A 19,353-nucleotide genomic window follows, 5' to 3' on the forward strand; every position below is an offset into this window, starting at 1 on the left:
GAATCAAAGGTCTTTAAAATAAACTTCTGGGAGTGAATGAGAAGGAAATGGGTGATACACACAAAAGGAGATTTTGGAGATGTTGCAGGTCTGAAGGTGCAAATTAATTTAAAGAGGTCAAGCTTAGTTCTTTGAAACTGTGAAGGAACTATGAAACATCACAGGTCTGAGACACTGTGAAGCTACTGGCAGAAAATCATATTTGATGCAGTGGAGGAGAAAGACTTGTGCTCCAGCATTTCAATCATAAGGAGCTTGCAGCAGTAATTATGGCAAATCACGAATGGATGTTGCTTAGTGATATTCATGTTGGGTTTAAAAGTTTAACACACTGCTGTGCATTTCATTAAGGCTTCAAATGTATTGCTTGTTACTTGTTTCTACAGTTCAGATGCGGATAGCTGAGAGGTAACCATAGCAACTGGCAAAAAAAGCTGTATGTTTGCAAGTCAATATTATGACAGAAATGCAGAAGCAAAGCAAGGCGAGGACTGTCGCAGCAGCCGGGGCAGTAGTGAGGGTGATACAGCACCAGGCCACCTTCTCCCAGCCCCATGGAGCATGGCTCCGAGCCACACCACCAACAGAGATGCAGGCTCAGCTTCCAGCAACCCAGAGCAGAAGGTACTTGAAGTGGTCTGCAGTCCCCTCCGCCAGCTGGCGGCCCGGGTCACGGTCAGACCTAAGAAAGAAGAAACTCTGCAGCTGGAAGGACTGATTCAGGCCAGGAGAGGTTATTGGTGTGAAGCGTTATTTTCTTTTAGAAACACTGTGCTTTAATCATGCGAGGACTGCACCTGCGGCTAGTAGCAAACACATCTCACCACCATATCAGCCTCTCCCTCACAATTCACACCAAGACCAGTATCACTGAGAGCATTTAAAAACAACCAGAATTTCTTCAGCTATTGAAGTTAGGAAAAAATTTTGTAAAGCCATTCTGGTTTTATTGTTGGGTTTTTTCCTGAAATTCCAGAATATCCAGTCAGATTTATACTAGACATGAGATTTAAGCATGCACACCAGCAATTTAAGGTCAAATACCTTACAAAGAAGGTTCACCTACCCTAAAAGCAAATAGAAAAATCACAGTCCAAACAAAAAAGTAATCCAAACTAAGTTTACAGAAATGCACAGATCAGGGATCCAAATGGTCTCAAATTCCGCTCTGCTGTATAATAACTGGATCTTTGTAAGAAAGGCATCTCAGTATGTGTGTTCCCAGATCAGATTAATTGATTTCTGATGACTTTATGTATTTTCCATTCATCCTTCTTACAGTGAAACCATGAAGGAAAGAGTTAAGAGGCTGCCTAAATAGCTACAAATTGTTTGAAAAAAACACTTTTTCATAAACAGTGTGGAGGGCTGCTGTTCTGAAGCCCATTGAGGGGTTACCTGATTCATGAACAGATTTGTAATGACTTCCTTGTGTAAGTTATTATGGGTGCCAGAGTTTGACAGAACTTTCTTTTCTAAGAAATACAGCACTGGGGGATGCCAGAAATGCACTGCAGAAAGCAGCTGGACTCACATGCTCTTCCTGCACAGTGTCTCCTGGTGCCACTATCCATACAAAATACCAAGCCAGACACCTCTGATACACCTGGGCACTTTTGTCAGTATGCATTTAAGAGCACACATTGCAAACTCTGTTGAACAATAAAGATTTCAGTTACAGTCAAAACTAAAGTGTACTCTGCCATTTTGTGCCTACTAATACAGCTTAAAATTACATCCTGCATCATTATACACAATAAAAACCATCTTAAATAGGGATTAATCAAAAGACCCTCCAGACGTACCCCACCTGATATCCAACCATCTGTAGTGCGCGCCTTAGTGGGTGGTTAAAAAGAAACAGACAGCACTATTAAATGTTAATATATACAAAAAAGCTAGCCGGCTGGGGTGTTTTGCCAGCTGAGATGGGAAAGACTATATTAAGTTAGACTCTACACAAATGTTTTGGGCTAAACTAAGAGGCCAGTACATCAGCAAACGGATGGAAGATCAGTTGTTTAATTCCTGAAGACAAGAGCTTTTTCATACTTTTAAGACCAGAGGGACATTATACTCCACTCCCACACTACAGAAACGCCTGCTGAGAACAGGGTTGGGAGGGAAAAAATGCTGAACATCAGAGTGAGTGCTGAGAAGAGTATCAAGTTGCAAAAGAAAAAGGTAAAATAGACACCACCTGCCTTCTGGGTCCAAGACTGTAAAAACGCAGAGGATTACCTAAAAGAGCCAGGCTAGAGAGAAAACAGAGAAATCAAAAACACACCGTGAGACACAGAAGTGAATGGGATTCACATCTGCAGAAATAAAACAGTTTTGCTTCCCCCAGTGATACACTAAGCTAAGGATAACTATGTGGAATTGGGAAAACACATGGAGCTTTTATGCTCCTAAAACTCATTTGGAAATACCAACAAATGTGACTGAAGGGACATTAGTCTCCTTTTTTCTTTTCTTCTTCCCAAAGACAAGCACGTTGAAAAAAGGTAAAGAATTCTGATGTCTTTCAAAAAATATGCCTAGATTAATTCATAGATACAAGTGAATCTTACATCTGAATACAAAAGAAACACAAAGTTTCACAGAAGAAAGTCAATGCATTCCCTGAGTCTATTCCAGAAAGTAAATGTGAACAGTTTGACCCCTTCTCTGAAGAAATCAAACATTAACACCATGAACTGAACTGGGTGTGGATCCCACAGGGGACTGAGAATAGAGGAAGGACATAGAAATTGTGAGAAGATTAATAAATTTGACACAGGAACAGGTCTGATCCCCAAAAAGGGCTGTGGGAAGTAAAGGATTATTGCCAGGCTCTATATTCAAATGCAGAAAACAGTAATGCCAATTATTTATATACCTCTGCAGACCCACAACCATCTTAATCTGCATTTCTGTTTTTCCATGAAAGCAGTGATACACCTACTTCTGGTGCATTTATCTCCCTGAGGTTTGACCCCCCCACCCTGCTGATAAGGGCTGTCCTGATGAAAAGGGTCACTGCATTTTTCTGAAGAAAAGGGAAATATAAATCCACAGCTATTTGGGACTCTAGCTCCAGAGAAAGGGCACAAAACATTCTGGGCCTTTCTGAAAGGTTGTGAGTCAATCATTGCTGGTCCTAATATCCAAAGTAATACTTAAAAAAATCGCCACACACAGCTGATGTGTGTCGCTCAGCTCTTGCTGCATCAGCCTGAACAGTGATGTATGGCTGGATTCAGCCACAGTGGCTGCTACGAGGGGCAAAAGAACAGAAAGCAGCACTGGCAGCACGCCTCAGTCTTCTCAAGTACAAGAATGACTGGGAACAGTGGAGACTCCATATGGCATATAATGGTTTGCAATCTCACACTAATTAGAGCTGGGAACACATACTGCCGCAACTGGTCTCTCAGAAGGTTTCTGCATAAGGAAAGGCCACTGAATTTGGCCTCGCCAGGGGGAGCTGGGCACATCCATCAAGTTCCTCAAGCTGTCTACATTGCTACTTTCTGCCTTCTTCAATATATGGACCTTCAGAAGTTTCTCATATGTAACTGCTGCAGATCATATGAAGACATGCTTTTCTTTGTCACCTTTCACAGAGCCCTCGCAAATAATCTGGGCGCTGCAGGGATGCTAGGAGTACAGGTTAGAAAACAGTACTTTATACCATTCTAGCAGAGAAAAAAAATACAAAAAATCAATCTGCTCAAGGGCCAGTCCAAGAAAACACAATTATCCAGAAACTTGGTATCTACAGAGAAAAGAGTTAATAACTTGCATAATTATCTTTTGGCCTCTCTTTTCTGTGATTACAAAAGTCTACTCTCATTAAGCAACTGTGACAGGGAGCTAGGCACCAAATATATGATTAAATACCTCATCCAAGAGACATGCCAGTTTCTTTGAAGTGTGTTTTGATTGAATTGAAAAGGGAATCCTTCTGATTCCCCACTTTCTTGGTGGCCAGTGATTGATTGCACAACCCACTTCCAGCAATGTGATTTTTCTTTCTGACAATGCTCCTTTAAGGAAGCCACTGGAGCGGAAACCTCAACAGAATCAGAGTAAAATCATCAGGTTTGTATCTGTACTGCACTATCATCACTCTTCACTTTATTCAGCCTCTTAAAGATTTTCTCAAAGGACTGGAAAAAAAAACAGAGCTATTCCCTTTTCTGTAAACCTCCCTAGGAAATTATTTTGTACCTGCATCTTCATATTGTGTAATTATAGCTTAGATATAAACTATCAAACAGTGGGTTTTACATTTAATAAAAGGGTTTTGAAATTGCTGCAAAGAGAGAGGAGGGGAAAAAAGCCCCAGAAGGCTCCTATCAGATTTCACAGGGGGAAATGATTGCTAAAGCACCAGCCGTATTCTTCAAGAAATTGCCAGGTGCAAAGAGACCACTTTTGTTGTGGGCACAGCCAAAGTAAAGTGGATTTCAACATAACTGCACAACTGTAGCCATCATGCAGCCTTTCACCTTGTTTTCTTCAGCATGCAAACTGTCAGCTGCCTGGAAAACTCTAGCACCTTTCCTGTGAAAAGCACAGATCTGCTATGGCTCTCTGAGAAGGAGCTCAAGAACACATTTTAGTCTCATCAGAAAACAACAACCAAACAACCAACCAAACCAAACCAAACCAAACAAAACAAAACAAAAAAAAAACAGAACAAAACCCCCTCCAACAGATCAGAACGCAGCCCTTCATCCACTCTGGCTTATAAGAAAGAGTCTGAGTCCCAGTTCACTCCCCATCCCTCCAGCTTTGCAACCCAACCTGCAGCAAACTGAGGAAGAGCAGCAAGAAGAGCCTGAAAGAAAAGCAGAGAAGCAAAAGACTCAAGAAAACACAAAGAACAACCTGTGACCAGACCAAAATCCATAATACTCTAAACCACATATAACATACAGCACAGGGAGAGGACAGAAAATGTTCAGAAAAGTAATTAAATGAAAGTACTTTTAATTTATTTCATTCTGCAGTAGCCTCACAAGCCATAGTCTGGATCCACTGTGGTGGGTACCACGTACATGACTAAGATTATCTAAAAGGCCTAATTTGGATCCTGACTCAACTGTCCATCTCCAAATTCTAATTTAAAATCGCATGTTGTAAAACAGCATTCAAGCACATGGGTATTTTCAAAATTAACAAACACAGAGGCAAGGACTCAAGTCTCTGTCATACCATTTTGCTATTAAGAGAGCTGCACCAAAGAAGAATTGGTGAAGTGCACACCGCTCTGAAGAAATCAAAGCAGGAAGCTTTGCTGCGCCGAAGCCACAAGGGAGCAAGGTTATCATCTCCCATCATCAGGCAAGGCTTGCTCTAACGCACAGAAGCAGAATTGATCTTTTCAATTTGTGATCCATTTTCCATTTTAAAGTAATTCCGGTCATCGGCTTAACAGCTAGCGCACAACAGCCTAAAGACAATTCACTTGCCACTGCAGGAGAGCGTCCAAATCTGAGAGGCAACTCATGGAAGTCTTTCAGGACTAACATCCACCCCACCCCTCAATTCCCCACACTCAGCCTCCTGGACACATTTCCTGACATTGCCAGGTTAAAATTACTCCCACTTGCAAAGCTTGGGTAAGGTTTACTGTCAGGCATAGCTGTGGTTACCCTCCAAAATGAAGCTTGGTGCTTTCACAGCCATGTTAAATAAACACTAATAGGGAGGGAAAAGCAAGGATGAAACCAGCTGTGCACATCTCCTTTTTGCCTTGAGCTTCACAAGCTGCCAGTGCGAGGAATTACGCTACTGTTTGTAAAATCAGTGACAGAGAAGTAATGACTATCATCTAAACAAAAAGAATATCAAAATAGTAAGGCACAAGCTGCTACAAAACAACGTACCACTGCCAGTGAATTGCACTTTCCAAAATAAAAGTATGAACAACAGAAAGTATTTCTAAGCTCTAATATCAAGGGGTTTAGATTTAAAAAGAACAGACTGCCTTGATATCAGAGCAGCATCCTACAAATTCCTCGCTAGGTTGATGCACAGACAAATTTAACAAGAAAACCTCTTTCTTACTCAGACACTCAAAGACTTTTATTGAGACTATAGCAATAGGAAATAGATTATAGCTTTGAAAGAGAACTAGTAGAGGAACATTGGTCTTCGTATGCCCAGATCCACCCTTGGAGTTTGAAAATGGAGGCATAATGTATTCAAAATTCAGTAATGATGAAGAATAACTCCAAAAACCACCACCCAGAGGAGGATGTGTATGCTGTATTTCACTTATCATGTGAGAATACAGGTGTTTGTGTACACAAATACCTGTAAAATGGATATAAAACAAGAAAAAAAGGAAAGAACCTTCTGCTGTAGCCATTCTCCCTGTTTAATCCCCTTCCCCTGTTTTCTCTTTTGCAAATTGCTGCTGGAACACCTTTAAATCAAACAATAAACCCGTATGGTTCCTCTTTATTTACAGTCAGCTGGGGTTAATAAAACTCATCATACACAACTCCGGTGCTGGCAAGAAAGCCATAATTCATAGCTGTGATCTTACTATCGTGTATTAATAGCTTCACAATACGCAGAGAAAACTGGAAGGAGGCTGAAAAACAGCAGCAGGTTTAAACAAAAAAGCAACATTTCTGACTCTACACCTCCCCCTGCAGGAACATCAGCCAAAGCTGTATGGGAGAGCAGAGAACTGGATCTTAAAGCCCATTTATACACTAGGGCGACGAAAAAAAAGGGACATTTTCCGTTGTTAGTTTACACTGCATAAATCTTAAAGAGTTTCTAGCTCAGAGTTCAGTGGTTTTTCTGATTAAAGACATTCAAAGTTCTGAGTTACCCCAAATAAAAATATTTTTATTTAGAGGGCAAATATCTATACTGGTTACTCAGTATAAATGTCTTTAGTATGTGCTGCTTAAGTTTAACCGTAAGGCAAAGCAGGACAATCTGTAAATAGATAGACACTTGTGATGTCCCTGGACCTCCCAACACCACAGCGAGGTTCCCAGCGGCAGAACCACTCTGGTCACTGGGAAATCTCCGTTAGCAGCACCAGGCTGGTGAGGTACCACTCTGCAGTCCTGACGACATTCAATGAGAGAGGGGGAATTACACACATTAGTACATTAGCCTCATCATTCCTATATAAAATTTGATTCGAGCTTAATATTACTTGATTCAAGTCTAAAATCTGAATCAAACAAATAACATTGGGGTGCAATTTAGTAACAAATGAGTACTTTAGAAAGGGATTTGAAAAAGTATGATCTTATTTGCTTAAAAAAAATCAAATCTGAAAGTCTGTTTCCTCTGCAAGAGCTAATTTTGACCATCAGTGCTTGCTGCTGAGATACACGCTCTGAACAGAAGAAAAACAAGGATCTGAAAGAGCTTTTGCTATTTTTGCTTTTAAACGCATGCTAATCTAGAAAAAAATAGGCTGATTCGCGCAACAGTTCTCAAGTCCCTGAGGATGCAGACACTACGCTTGGAGACACTCAAGGATCCAGCCCCCAGCATAGCACCCCAACTGTTATCTTCTCCGTTTAAACAATTTTTTTCCTGCTTGATGTCTTATGCTCTTGTAGGCAAGAAGGAGACGGAGCTCCCTCCACGTGTCTGTTTGCCAATGCTGCTCCTAAATAAGGGGATGCAGACTGCACCATCCCAGAGGGCTTCTGAATTACATGGCTCATAAATAGCACGGGAGGTCTGTGGTATTAACTGGTGACTACTTACTGTCTCCTCCCACAGCAAAGCAGGGATGGAAGACATTTCCCCTGCAAATGAAGCAACACTGGCTGCAGGCATTCCCAAAATAACCTGTGTAACCAGCTTCTCGTTAATTCCAGTATCAGGAGCACAGTAGTTTTGGGATTTCCAGTTTAATCCTTCCTTTGGCTTAAATTCTTATGCTTAGTCTTTTTCTGTCTCACAAACGTGAGGTATTTTATACAGAAATTGAAACTAAAATCATTATAAGGCATTTGTAAAGAAAAGCTTTCCTCTTCAAAAGCAAAATAAAATTCTAACAGGGAGAGGGCCACAATCCAGCCCCAACAGTCTTTGAAACTTCCCACTACCCGGGAGTAACACCTAGAACCTGCCGTCGTTTTATACACTGCCAAAGAAGAATATTACATTAGAAGCATATTATATTAGAAGAATATATGTATGTATATATATAAAATACAGAAGCTGGTCTTGCAAACAGTTCAGCACTCCCTACTACAAACCCTATGTTTTGAATGCACAAACTTCTTCCAGACTTCTTGTCTCAGGATGAAGTCTTCCAGGTCAGATGTCTGTTCCAGGATGAATATTTTGCCTGTGCAGCCTTCACTCTTCCCTGCTGCACAAAAGTCTTCAGGATAAAATCTTTAATTACACAAGCATATCTACAATTACAGGAACACACCAGTGTTTTCACCAGGTGCCCTGCCTCCTTCTAATGATGATCAATATAAAAATGAATCAAGGTCAGACAGTGAATGAAGTTGTTGAGAAATATGAATAAAACAGTGACTGAATCTCAGGGCTTGTGCAGTGCCTGTTATGGAGCTTAAAATGTCTGTGGCAAAGGGGACATACTCTGGAAGGAGTGAGTGAACAGACTCTTTGTTAAGATGCAGTAAAGCTGCTCAAGAGACAAGAAACCTCACTTCGATTTCTATTATAAAGCTAGAAAAATCAAGTAACCAGGCTCCCTGAAGGCAACCGCTGCATGTCCATCCATCGTTTTTGGCTGTACAGCTTGAAAGACACAACAGCCAGTATCTCCCAGCCAGTGCTCACTCAAGCAAGCAGGATGGGCAGCTGCCGTGCTCCAACCATGGAAGTGTTGCAGTATACATGCTCAGTAACTCCGAAAAAGCAAGGTCCTGAGCACTGCAGAACCCAAAATGTCTTCCTGACAAGCAAGCACTGCCCTCTTAAGAGACTTCGGTGTATAATGGACAGTTTGACTACAACACAGAAGAACCTTGCAGCATCCGGGAATTTATCTATGGGATTTTATAGCTGAAGATAAACATGACAACTGGATATACACTGAATAATCGAGATACCTTTTCTTTAAAAAGCCCTCAGTGAGCTGTTCCTTTTCCAGTGAGTCCCGTCATTCCTGTGCCACAGATGATGATGTTGGAGAGTTGGGCTAAAGCCAACCTGTAATTACATCACTAAAGACTCAAAGGCTTGAATTCAAGTTGCACAGACAACATTAATTCTGACATTCTTGAGTAGGATGCACCTCCTTTCACTTAAGTGTCTGAAAATTAAGACATCTTAAGTTATTTGCCTTGGGCCATCATTAAGGTAAAGGAGAGGAATACGTATCCTTGGGGAGTGATTCACTCCATCCTGAGGTAGTGGCTGGGAAAGGTCAGAGAAATGGCATCAGATGAGCTTTCCACTGAGTAAATCCGGAGCACAGGTGATCTGCTGAGATTTGTTCTATGTCAGAGATACGTCAATTCAGAAAGATGAATCCCATCCTTCCTGAATTTGTTACTTACTATTTTTATAAAATTATTTTTGAATTCACAGTAGGAGATGCCATTTTATCTGTAAGCAGAATGCCAAGAGACAAACGTGAAGCTGACTGCTTTAAAACAAAAAAGAAGTTTGCCTAGCATCAAGGACTTTCAAAGGAACTTCAAAAAAATAAATTTACCGATTTAAATGTGATCCTAAAGTAATACGTTACAATTGTACAGTTAGATCCTCTAACACTGAGCTATTGTACTTCACCCTCCTCCTGATTCTCATCCAATGTAATATATATCTTAATTATCAAATTATCAAAGATTATGCTCATTTTCTACAAGAGGTGGCACTTTTATGCACGTTTCATTGCCTAATTAAGTTTGCAACAGGCTTAAGAAGCAGATACAGATTTTCCTCTTTACAGAGAGGAAATGAAGTTGACAGCTGCCAAAATACGTAAAACTAGAACTGAAACTATGAATCTTCTGATGTAAAAGCACTAAAAATTTTACAGTGATACCAGTCTTGACAGAAAAACACACCTGCTATGCTGTCTGCAAAGGATTCGCTGTTCCTATAATCACAGACACTAATATACACACACAAGAGGGCAGAGCTGTGCTAGCATGTTCAAACTTAAATATTATCAGTTCTTTGTGGTGCACGGATTACTGGGCTGTTATTCTGGGAAGAAGAGGATGAACAGAAGTATATTACACAACTGAATTACCAAAAAACGATTTTTTTTATCTCACCACTCAAAATTAACAGCTGTATCAGATCCTGAACAAAACACGCACAGCACTAAACCCACCTATCGCAGACACATGAAAATACCAAATTCTCTTGTACAAAACAATGACATAATTACCAGCTAATCTATGTTATTTAGAAACCATTTTCTTCCTGCAAGGTTGTAGGTTCAAATGGGCCAACAGACCTTGGCTTGCATATGGCCAAATGGAAACAAATTGGCATGTACAGATACAGGAACTGCATTTGCTCCCCCACAACCACTAACTTTTCCACTAACATCTTTTCTTTTTGACACACTCAGAAGTATTAATTAATTTAACTCAAGGGGGTTGTTTTTATCTGGATTTCTCAGGCAGCTTCACTCTCACAAGTTCAAAGGCAGCTTTGAAGCTGGCTCAAAGAATGGATTTATATTGATTTAAGAAAACGTATCAGGAATTCAGAAATGATCAGCTCTGCAAGTGCACAGAATTGACTCTTTGGGGCACTAAAAGGTTCCTGCTCTTCAGAGTGTTTAAGCCATTAAAATACTTACAGGATCCCTTGGAAAATCTGCAGGAGCAGGAGGGATCCCCACTGGTTTATCTGTGTGAGCAGGAGCTGCCCGGAGAGAGAGTGAGATGCATTTGCACAGGACAGATCATCAAAAGCCACTTATCTACTTCAGCATAATCTGAAAGTTATTTATTATCTAAGTCACATTTTGAAATTGCTTATCATCATGAGCACTTCCTAACCAAAGTCAATACCAGATAAAGCCAGCTTTACTGCCCATTAAATCAGCACGTGCAATTATTTTTTATTAGAACCCACTGACTACACCCTTGGCTTCAAGGATGAGCACCCACATGAAAAGGACAGCACTACCAGTATTTGAGCTAAATACTGACATGGGATTTAGCTGAACAAGAATAACACACACTACTTGAGAATATTTCAAAATGCAATTAAACAAAAGAAACTACCCTGGTAAGATGTAAAACACCATGTTGTCATCATCTATCCAAAATCCAGGTTTCTGTGTGGTAAAAGTGTGGTAACTTTGAGCCACAAAGAACACCCTCAGTACCGCGGAGTTTAAGAACAGGATACAATCGCAGCTCTAAAACACACATTTACATTATGCACTTCCCTATTTCTATTATTTAATTTCTCTGCAATAGCCAAATCTAATCAAACATTTCTATTACTTACAAAGGGACCGAGCACTTGTGTGTTTATTGCTGATAAACCTACTTCATCAGCTGTTTTAATCTTGGGTCAGTAATTCACTTGTCTCTGAAATGGAGAATGCAATAAAAGCAGAGAGAACTTAATTTCCTCCTTTTCAATGACTCACAATGGCCTTACAAGACATTTTTGCTAGTTATGCTCATATTTATAGAAGACAGAAGTGGAACTTACCTGAAAAAAAATAAGATGAAGACTCACAAGCCTTGAAACGTCCAGACACCTGGTTTACTTTGCGGAAGTGCTCTATGCGAAGCATTGAGCGTGTTAAAATGCACATGTTAAAATGTTAAAACAGGCAGGCTTGGCCACTGGGTATGTTAAAATTTCTCCCTATAAAGTTTCTCCCGTATGTCTTGCCTGCAACCTTCAGTACTGTCTTTCGCAGCACTCAAACAGGTCAAGTAGCGCATTGCAATATATCCATTTATACAGTATTTTTCACTTCACATCTCCAAATGTTTTGTTAACTGAAAGCCTGCAGCATCCAAAAACTGTCATCAAATATTAGACCAACCTTATGGTTGATAAATGGAACAAAACAAAAGTCAAAGAAAGTGCTTTGCCAAAGGTCACAGTTAATCCAAGGCAGAATTCCTTGCGTCAAACTCTAGAAAAAACATACGTACAAAGCATCCAAAAAAGATCCCAATGCCCAGGACTAGGGAGAACACTTAATCCCTGCCAGTACTTTTACAATTCACAAGGAAAAGATTTTTGCTTTGAAAATTATCTACCTGACCCTTCCTTTGGTAAACAGAGGTGTTTGCTAACAATTTCAGAATTCTCCTTCCTCAGTCTAATGGATTTCTAGCCCAAGTTCTTCCCTATGACTCAAGTGAAATCTACTTTATTTTGCCTCAATGCATTTATTACAGTATATACATATTTAGAATTCTACCCTGTTATTAAAAAGCCATCACTGTACCTCAGAAAATCTGACATCAATATTTGTGTGAAATCCAAATGCATTTAAAATTGTTCCATTAACCTCTGAACTGTTATTAGACTAACACGAGCCCAGAATTTCCTTTCTAAGAATTTTTTACACAATAAAGGGAAATAAATTCCAGTTATATTCCATAAAAATAAAAAAAGAACATTTCTCTGCTACAGTATTATCATGTACAAAATTACTTGATTTACCTGTATGGCAAAAGGGAAGTCGAAAGATGGGAGGCAGCCTATCTCAATTCAAAACCAGTAAAGCATTTAGGAAAATATCTGATTAATTTAAAATGCAACAGGGAGATTAAAACTCCATCTCAGCAGGCTGGTATTAAGTCTACACTGCTTCAAGGAACAGAGCTCCCTTTATTCTACCACCAATTGCTTGGGGACAAAATATCAACACAGCAAGAGTTATGGATCTTGTTGAAGCAACAAAGAGAATTGATTTTCAAAGCAGCTCTCCCCACAGGGGGTAAAGGACGAAATAATGAATGGTTTTAGCTACTAAGGTGTCAACTGCTGAGTAATGATTGTCACCAAGTGCAGCTACAAGATACTCTGAGGGGTTTGCTCTGCACCGATCCCTTTAATTTAGATTGCTAGATGTAGAGACTTCTAGCCCGATCGCTGCGTACAACGCTTTTCCCCATCACCACCACATCTGCTCCAGACCCCTTATACGCTTGTTGAATGCTCGTCGTCTTCCTTTTGGGCTGACTGGCCTGCAAGACAGACACTCTTAAATCCCAACCTTCTGGGCTTTCACAACCTAAAAGCCACATGATGGATGAGCCCTGATAGCAGCTAATTCAAGAGCAAATTCTGCCTCTTAACTTGAAGTTATTGTTTAAGAGCCATAAAATCAGGTTGCTAAATGCTGGTTCTAGGTTTCCATTTTTTCTTGTCTCACAGACAGGATCAAAGGAGCATCCACGGGAGGAAAGCAACGCAACAGTGAGGGGAAGCCATTCGACTCTCAGGTTGCACAGTTCAACAGTATCCAACATATTCTCATCTGCATCACAGGTCTGACTGAAAACAGTCTTCTAGTGTTCCTTCTGGTTAAGCAATGAAACTCACATGTATTTTGTGATTCAAATGATTTTTTGCAAATTTGAGATCACATTCTCAGAAACAGAAGTTTAATACCTTACTCCTCCCCAGTACAAACACAGGCAAGCTGTTACAATCTGAATTCAGGCACTGCAACGATTAAAGTTAGGGCTTCAGCAACGACTTGGTCACACTCTACTACATTTGGGCACAGCAACATTGTTTAGTTACTGCAATACATGCTTTATTCGGGCACAGATTTTATCCGCACCAAATGGCTCACAGGAGACCATATTACACCACATGGTCTCTGTATTTCTCAGACCTGCTTGCATTAATGTTGGTTTCAGTATCTCTCTTGCATCCTACTTGAAAATACAATGCAAATATAAAAATGCAAATTACAGCAACAGAAAGTTACCATTCAGTGTTTAAAAATGTCAGTTTAAAATCAGCGCTCTTCTATTCAGACAGAATTGCTGTAGATTTGCCTGGATACTTAAAGTTCATCATAATTCTCCTCAGCCAATCTGAGTAGGATGAAATACTTCATTAAGATGTTCTATGAAAACCCTATTTTAAAAAAAACCACAACCCTGTCATGGGAAAAAGATGCTATTCTTTCCTGCCAAACTCCACAAAAGCATATACAACATCACCTTCTTTCTCTCCCCTCCTCTCTTATGTACCCCCAGCATCACACCCACACACAAAGGATGCTGTTATATCACTCCCTATTACAAATCTTTATGCTGCCCTCATTTCCTAGAGATTAACGATCAGGCAGCTCAAATCAGCTTTTGCCCACTGCACTTAAGGGAACACAGTCAAATATTAAATGGCAAAGCACAAAGGCTTCCAAGGCATTTTATTTCAGAACAACCCAAGGTGTGCCAGGTACTGGAGATGCCTCAGTTTACCTTAAGAAACAGAAACCAGAATTGCAAGTGTCAAAGGCTAAATTATTTTTTTTCTTAACCATAGTTAATAGGGTCATATCCGTATAAAAAGGAGATCCAGAGCCACGAATAACTGGATTTCATTTACTACTTTCTCCCCTCTGGCATGCAGCTGCGCACACACCAATGCCAAATGAAGGAGATGGAGGGAACATTGGCTGGTGATGGAGACAGACCACTTCTTTTGCACAGCCTTTGCCCAGCCTCCAACCTGCACCCTTAAAACCTGAAGGAGCATTGGTGGCCCTTTTTAAAGACGCGTCCAGCTCTGTTTCAGGGCTGTTAGTGCAAAATGCTGAGTACAGCAGCCACAAACAAGCAGCCCTTTATCAACAGCAGGCAAGATCTGGAGAAGCAGTCCCATTAAGAAAGTTGCAACTGCCACAGTTGATTCTCCCAAACAATCAATATTAAAATACACACACTTAAAAGCAGGAAGGCACTTGTCGGACAGTTTAACAAGCAAGCCGACAGAGGCACAACGGCTTCTATCCAGCACGCCTCCACAGCTTGTTTGAAAGACTGATATCCCCATCTTTCTTTTTTCAGCCATTCCATCTGCTCGTGAATTATGCAGAGTTGATTTAATAGACCTCAGCCTGCCAGGACAGAGCACTGGAGTGATAGTCCATCTCTTGAAAAACACCATCAGCCTGATCCCTCTACAGATATTTTATTTAGAGAACTGCAAGTATACACTGTCCTGTAAAACCAGATAGAAGACACAGCCTCCCAACCCACATGGTCAGCGCAAATATCATAGGTAGGACTTGCACAATGAGGCAGAACAAGGTGGGGGTTACTGAGGATGAGGAAACCAGAGCCATAATCTTTATAGAACAGGATGGAGACAAACCATCTCGCTAAGGAGTGGATCGGTGCCTCTGCAGAAGCCATGCTAATTGGTTCAAAGTAACAGCAATTCTTGCTCTAAAAGAGTTGACAGCCAAGATAAAAGTAAATTTTGGTTTTATTTTAACTTGCATGCAGGCCTGAAGCAGTAGCAATCTTTTCCTCTCAGCTCTAAGCACCATATATAAGAGGCTTGGGCTTGTGCCAGCCAACAGCTGTAGGTCTACTGAAACTTCAAGCACTGTCTCCAGAACAGCCACATTCTGCTCATGTGCTGGAACTCTGCTACCAGGAATTGGAACTGCATGATGTTAGCCTGACCTCCCCAAAACAAAAGCAAAGTGGCTTTTCCAGCCTCCCAGCGTCTATGTGCAAAACGAAGAACTTAATTTTTAGGCAGAAACTATGACAGTACCCAGCTGCCAAACAAGCTCCTTTTTAATGCCAGCATTATCACCAAGGCAGTCTCCATCACAAAGAATTTAGAAATACGAAGATTTCCTCCTGAAGTGCGCTCTGACAGGCACATCACACAATCAGAGTAGAAAACGGCCAAAGTACAGTGCTCCCTAACTGTGCTTCCCTGAAATAGAAGGTAAGGGAAAAGGAGGACTGCTTCTGACTGAAATATACTGTAAGTATATTGGGGTTCTAGCAAAGCTGTAGAGTTCACGCTTAATTATAACCTGAATTGAACAGGCTCTCTGGGCAACTTAAGAAAGAAAAATCCACAAAAACAACCCCAAAACTCACCTTAGGTAGGCGCAAAAGTCTCTACACGGAGCAGACCTGTACTAGGAATGTGAGCACAGCTTAATGCCACAGAGAAGGAAATGCTCATTGCATGTGCCGGGAGAAGTTACGTTGAAAGAGTGAAGGAAGAGGGAAAAGGAGAGGCTGCAGCATCAAATTGTGCTGCAGGCTTTACTGGACCCCTTACAAAACATGAGGTTTTAGTCAAACGTTTTGAATTGATAACTACAAATGTTCCTGTTCCAGTTAAGATTCAACAAAGATTTCAAAACTACAGCTTGGGCTGAGTTAATTAATTCTCACTTTTAGTACAAAAAAAAACCCAAAACAAACAAGCAATAATTAAAACCAGCTACAACCTGACTGGTTTGATCTCACTTGCACAAGATAAATGAATATCAAACTCATTAGCAGCTCAACAAGTATATACGCAATACAGGCTGTAGGGTACTGTCAGCCAGCAACAGCACCGAGCTAGTGATCATACAGACCCCAGAAAAAAGTACTTGTACTCAGCAGCTTACAGTCCAGATAGTCTCGTCTTTTCCCAGTGGACATTAATTTCTTACTAGACAGCTGCACACGTTATAAAAGAAATCTTAAAATCAACATGCCCAAGAAACACAATCAAATCTTCAAACCTTTTTTAGGATGGGGTCTTGGAGGTTCTGTAGCTGCTGGCATTGAAGAAACCTGAAAAGACAGAGAAGAGGAGTATTAAATACACCAGGCAAGGTTTCTTGAAGATCTATTCTAGAAAATAATTGGAAAGGACAACTGGCAAATCCCAAAATGGTGTAAAAATAGCATCACTGCTGCTAGACAAACTCTGCCCTGCCAAGTGCTGCTCTTCCCTAACCATAGCTAGGCAGAGGTTTCTGTTTGCCATGTAGATTAAACAAACCTGCTCTTTTCAGAGTACATTCCTGTTCCATAGGTTCACTGCTATTTATTAGGGTTCCACAAAGAAATCATTACCTTGTAAATAACCAAAACTCAAACACTTAAAATGCTAATTAGAGATCACACCACAAAATTTATTACAAAACATTTTTTTATAAAACATTTATAAAGTTATTTAGAACAAAGTCATTCCTGGGGAACCATCAGAGTCTGCAGGCACGTGAGTACATCGATGTCCCATCGCACAGCAGGCAACCTCAACCTGCAAATATTGCCCGGAGCTCACGGACAAGCAAGTACACAGTCTGTGGAAAATAAATGCATTTTATACGTTTTTCTTACTTTGCATATAAAATCAAACCCTCACGGAAGAGAAACATGATTACACAGGGAAGCATTTTTATTTTTTACTTCCAGTTTCTTGGGGAAGAGGCATTCCACACTCCTCTTCCCCAGACACCACCAGGGTTTTACAGAACTGTGTCGCCTCCCCTCTCCTTAACAAACTACTTTTTAAAGTGGAGATTCGCTCTACACTTGTTCCTTGTAATCTTTTTGGAACGTTTTCTGGTTCTGCTCTTCTTTTATTGGAGATGGGGAGGATCAGATATCCCGAGTACAGTATCCAAGACATGAGTACAGTATCCAAGACATGGAAATAACCAAGATTTATAAAAGAAAAGCTTTTACCAGCTTTGTTTCTTAATAATTTCTAACATTTTACTCAGTATTGTGAAAAGTTTATTACTAGCTATCGTAAAAAGCTTAGATGGTATTTTCACAGAATTACCAAACTCCAAGCACTTGCTCCTAAGCAGGAACCACACAAAGCCCCCAATAATTATTTTTTTTTATCATTTACAACTTTTTTTTCAATCTGTACACACCATTCCAATTCTAAGCCCTATCACCCAGCACTGCCATGACTCTCCTGCAGTTTCTGCCATGACTCTCCTGCAGTTTCTCTTACTTCCCCTCACCCGACCACCTGCCCAGCTGCCCTTCTCCGGACCATTTCTGGACACACCAAGCAGGCCCCTGCAGCGCTTCACTAATGACCCCCCTCCGGCACACAAAAAATGAGTACTTGTTCCTTCTTTCTGCTCCTCACCTTTTAATCAGGTACTTATCCATGACAAGGGTTTTTTTTTACCTTATTCGAAGACCATTTATTTTCCTTAAGAGCATTTGGCATGGCATCCTAGGCTGATAAGCAAGCACATACTTAACCAATACTGCACATATAATGCCTCTAAGTTGCTAAGAGTTATAATATGTCACGATGAATCTGCATAAAAGTCGCTTGGTGTTACTTAGATATGTTTACTGTTAAAGCATGTTTGCTGATTACTTATAATCAATGTTTTGCAGTGGAGATATGGCCTGAAGGTTGAATATAATCAATAGTATGTGTGTTTTTAGATAAAAAAAATGTAACATGTATAAATAGGTCTGAAAAATGTTAAAACGGCACGCGCGATATTGGTGGAACTACCCCCCCCCGTTCTGCCCAGCGCTGAATAAACATACCTACTTTACAATCTAATCATTGTAAAGTCTGTTTTCCGCATGTCAGCAGTAGGAAATGAGCGAGGGGCTCACAGCCCGCCGGGCAGGGGAACCAGGGCAAGCCTGGGGGGCACCGAACCGCGGGGGAACGTGGGGGGGAGGGGCGCTGAGGGAGGCTTGCGTGTCACTGACCACCCCAACACAAGTCAGCACCACGCTCCATCTCTGTTTTCAATACCAAGCGTACAAAGGTTAAACACTCGCTCTTAAAAGCCCCTCCCGCCGCCGCCCCCGCCTCCCCTCGCCCCCCAAGCCCCCCCCGGCCCCCCCTAAGCCGCCCTAACCGCCGGGGGCCGGGCAGGCACCGGCGGCCCCTCACGGCGGCGGCCCCTCACCGCTGCGGCCTGCGGCTCCGCCATGGCGAAGAAGCGCGCCGTTACCACGGTTACCAACCGACACCCCCCCCCCCCAGCACTTCCGGGACAACCACAGAGCGGCGCGGTGCACGACGGGAAGGCGGCGGGAAGACCCGGGGCATCCGCCGCCGCGTTCGCCACGGAAACACCGGCGTGACTAATGCAGTAATGGAGCAGAAGCTTATTAGGGAGGGTTTGCACGGCTCCCCCGCGGCCTGAGGCGGCCCGGCGGCGCAGGGAGCTGCTCCCCCGCTCCCGGGGGCTGGCGGCCGTGCTGGCACCGGGGGCAGCTCCTATGGGAGCGCCTGGAGACCAGGGGCGAGGAACGCGGGCAGGTAGCCCCAGCCGTGCCCGCCAGCAGCGCAGGGCCCGCGGGCACCCCAGGCCGGGCCTGCCCGCACCTGGGCCCGGCCCGCAGCCGGTACTGGCCCCGGGGCGCGGTGACCCCCCGCGATAGGCGGGCTCCGCTGGCCCAGCCCACC

The 19,353-nt window shown here is 41.9% G+C and overlaps 1 protein-coding gene across 15 annotated transcripts in view; it reads right to left on the reverse strand.

The window, feature by feature from the left end:
* The window catches only part of BBS4 (Bardet-Biedl syndrome 4), a 43,976-nt gene extending 25,027 nt beyond the window's left edge, over positions 1 to 18,949 (reverse strand). Inside the window, exons 1-4 of one of the 15 annotated variants that reach the window (XM_056347196.1) lie at positions 18,851 to 18,866; positions 16,685 to 16,736; positions 11,440 to 11,523; positions 10,781 to 10,845 (exon numbers count right to left, since the gene is read on the reverse strand). Coding sequence is in view for 12 of the 15 variants with exons in the window: in XM_056347183.1 (XP_056203158.1) it covers positions 533 to 682; positions 16,685 to 16,736; positions 18,100 to 18,141 (244 nt within the window). In the remaining 3 variants the exon portion in view is untranslated. Of the gene's footprint in view, positions 1 to 532; positions 683 to 10,780; positions 10,846 to 11,439; positions 11,524 to 11,649; positions 11,750 to 16,684; positions 16,737 to 18,057; positions 18,439 to 18,476; positions 18,500 to 18,850 lie in introns of those variants that run through there. The other 14 variants (XM_056347184.1, XM_056347183.1, XM_056347185.1 and 11 more) reach the window with 14 other exon arrangements.
* Between the last annotated feature and the right edge of the window lie 404 nt (positions 18,950 to 19,353).

The sequence above is a fragment of the Falco biarmicus genome, chromosome 7, assembly GCF_023638135.1.
Source record: "Falco biarmicus isolate bFalBia1 chromosome 7, bFalBia1.pri, whole genome shotgun sequence".
Classification (NCBI taxonomy): Eukaryota; Metazoa; Chordata; class Aves; order Falconiformes; family Falconidae; genus Falco; species Falco biarmicus.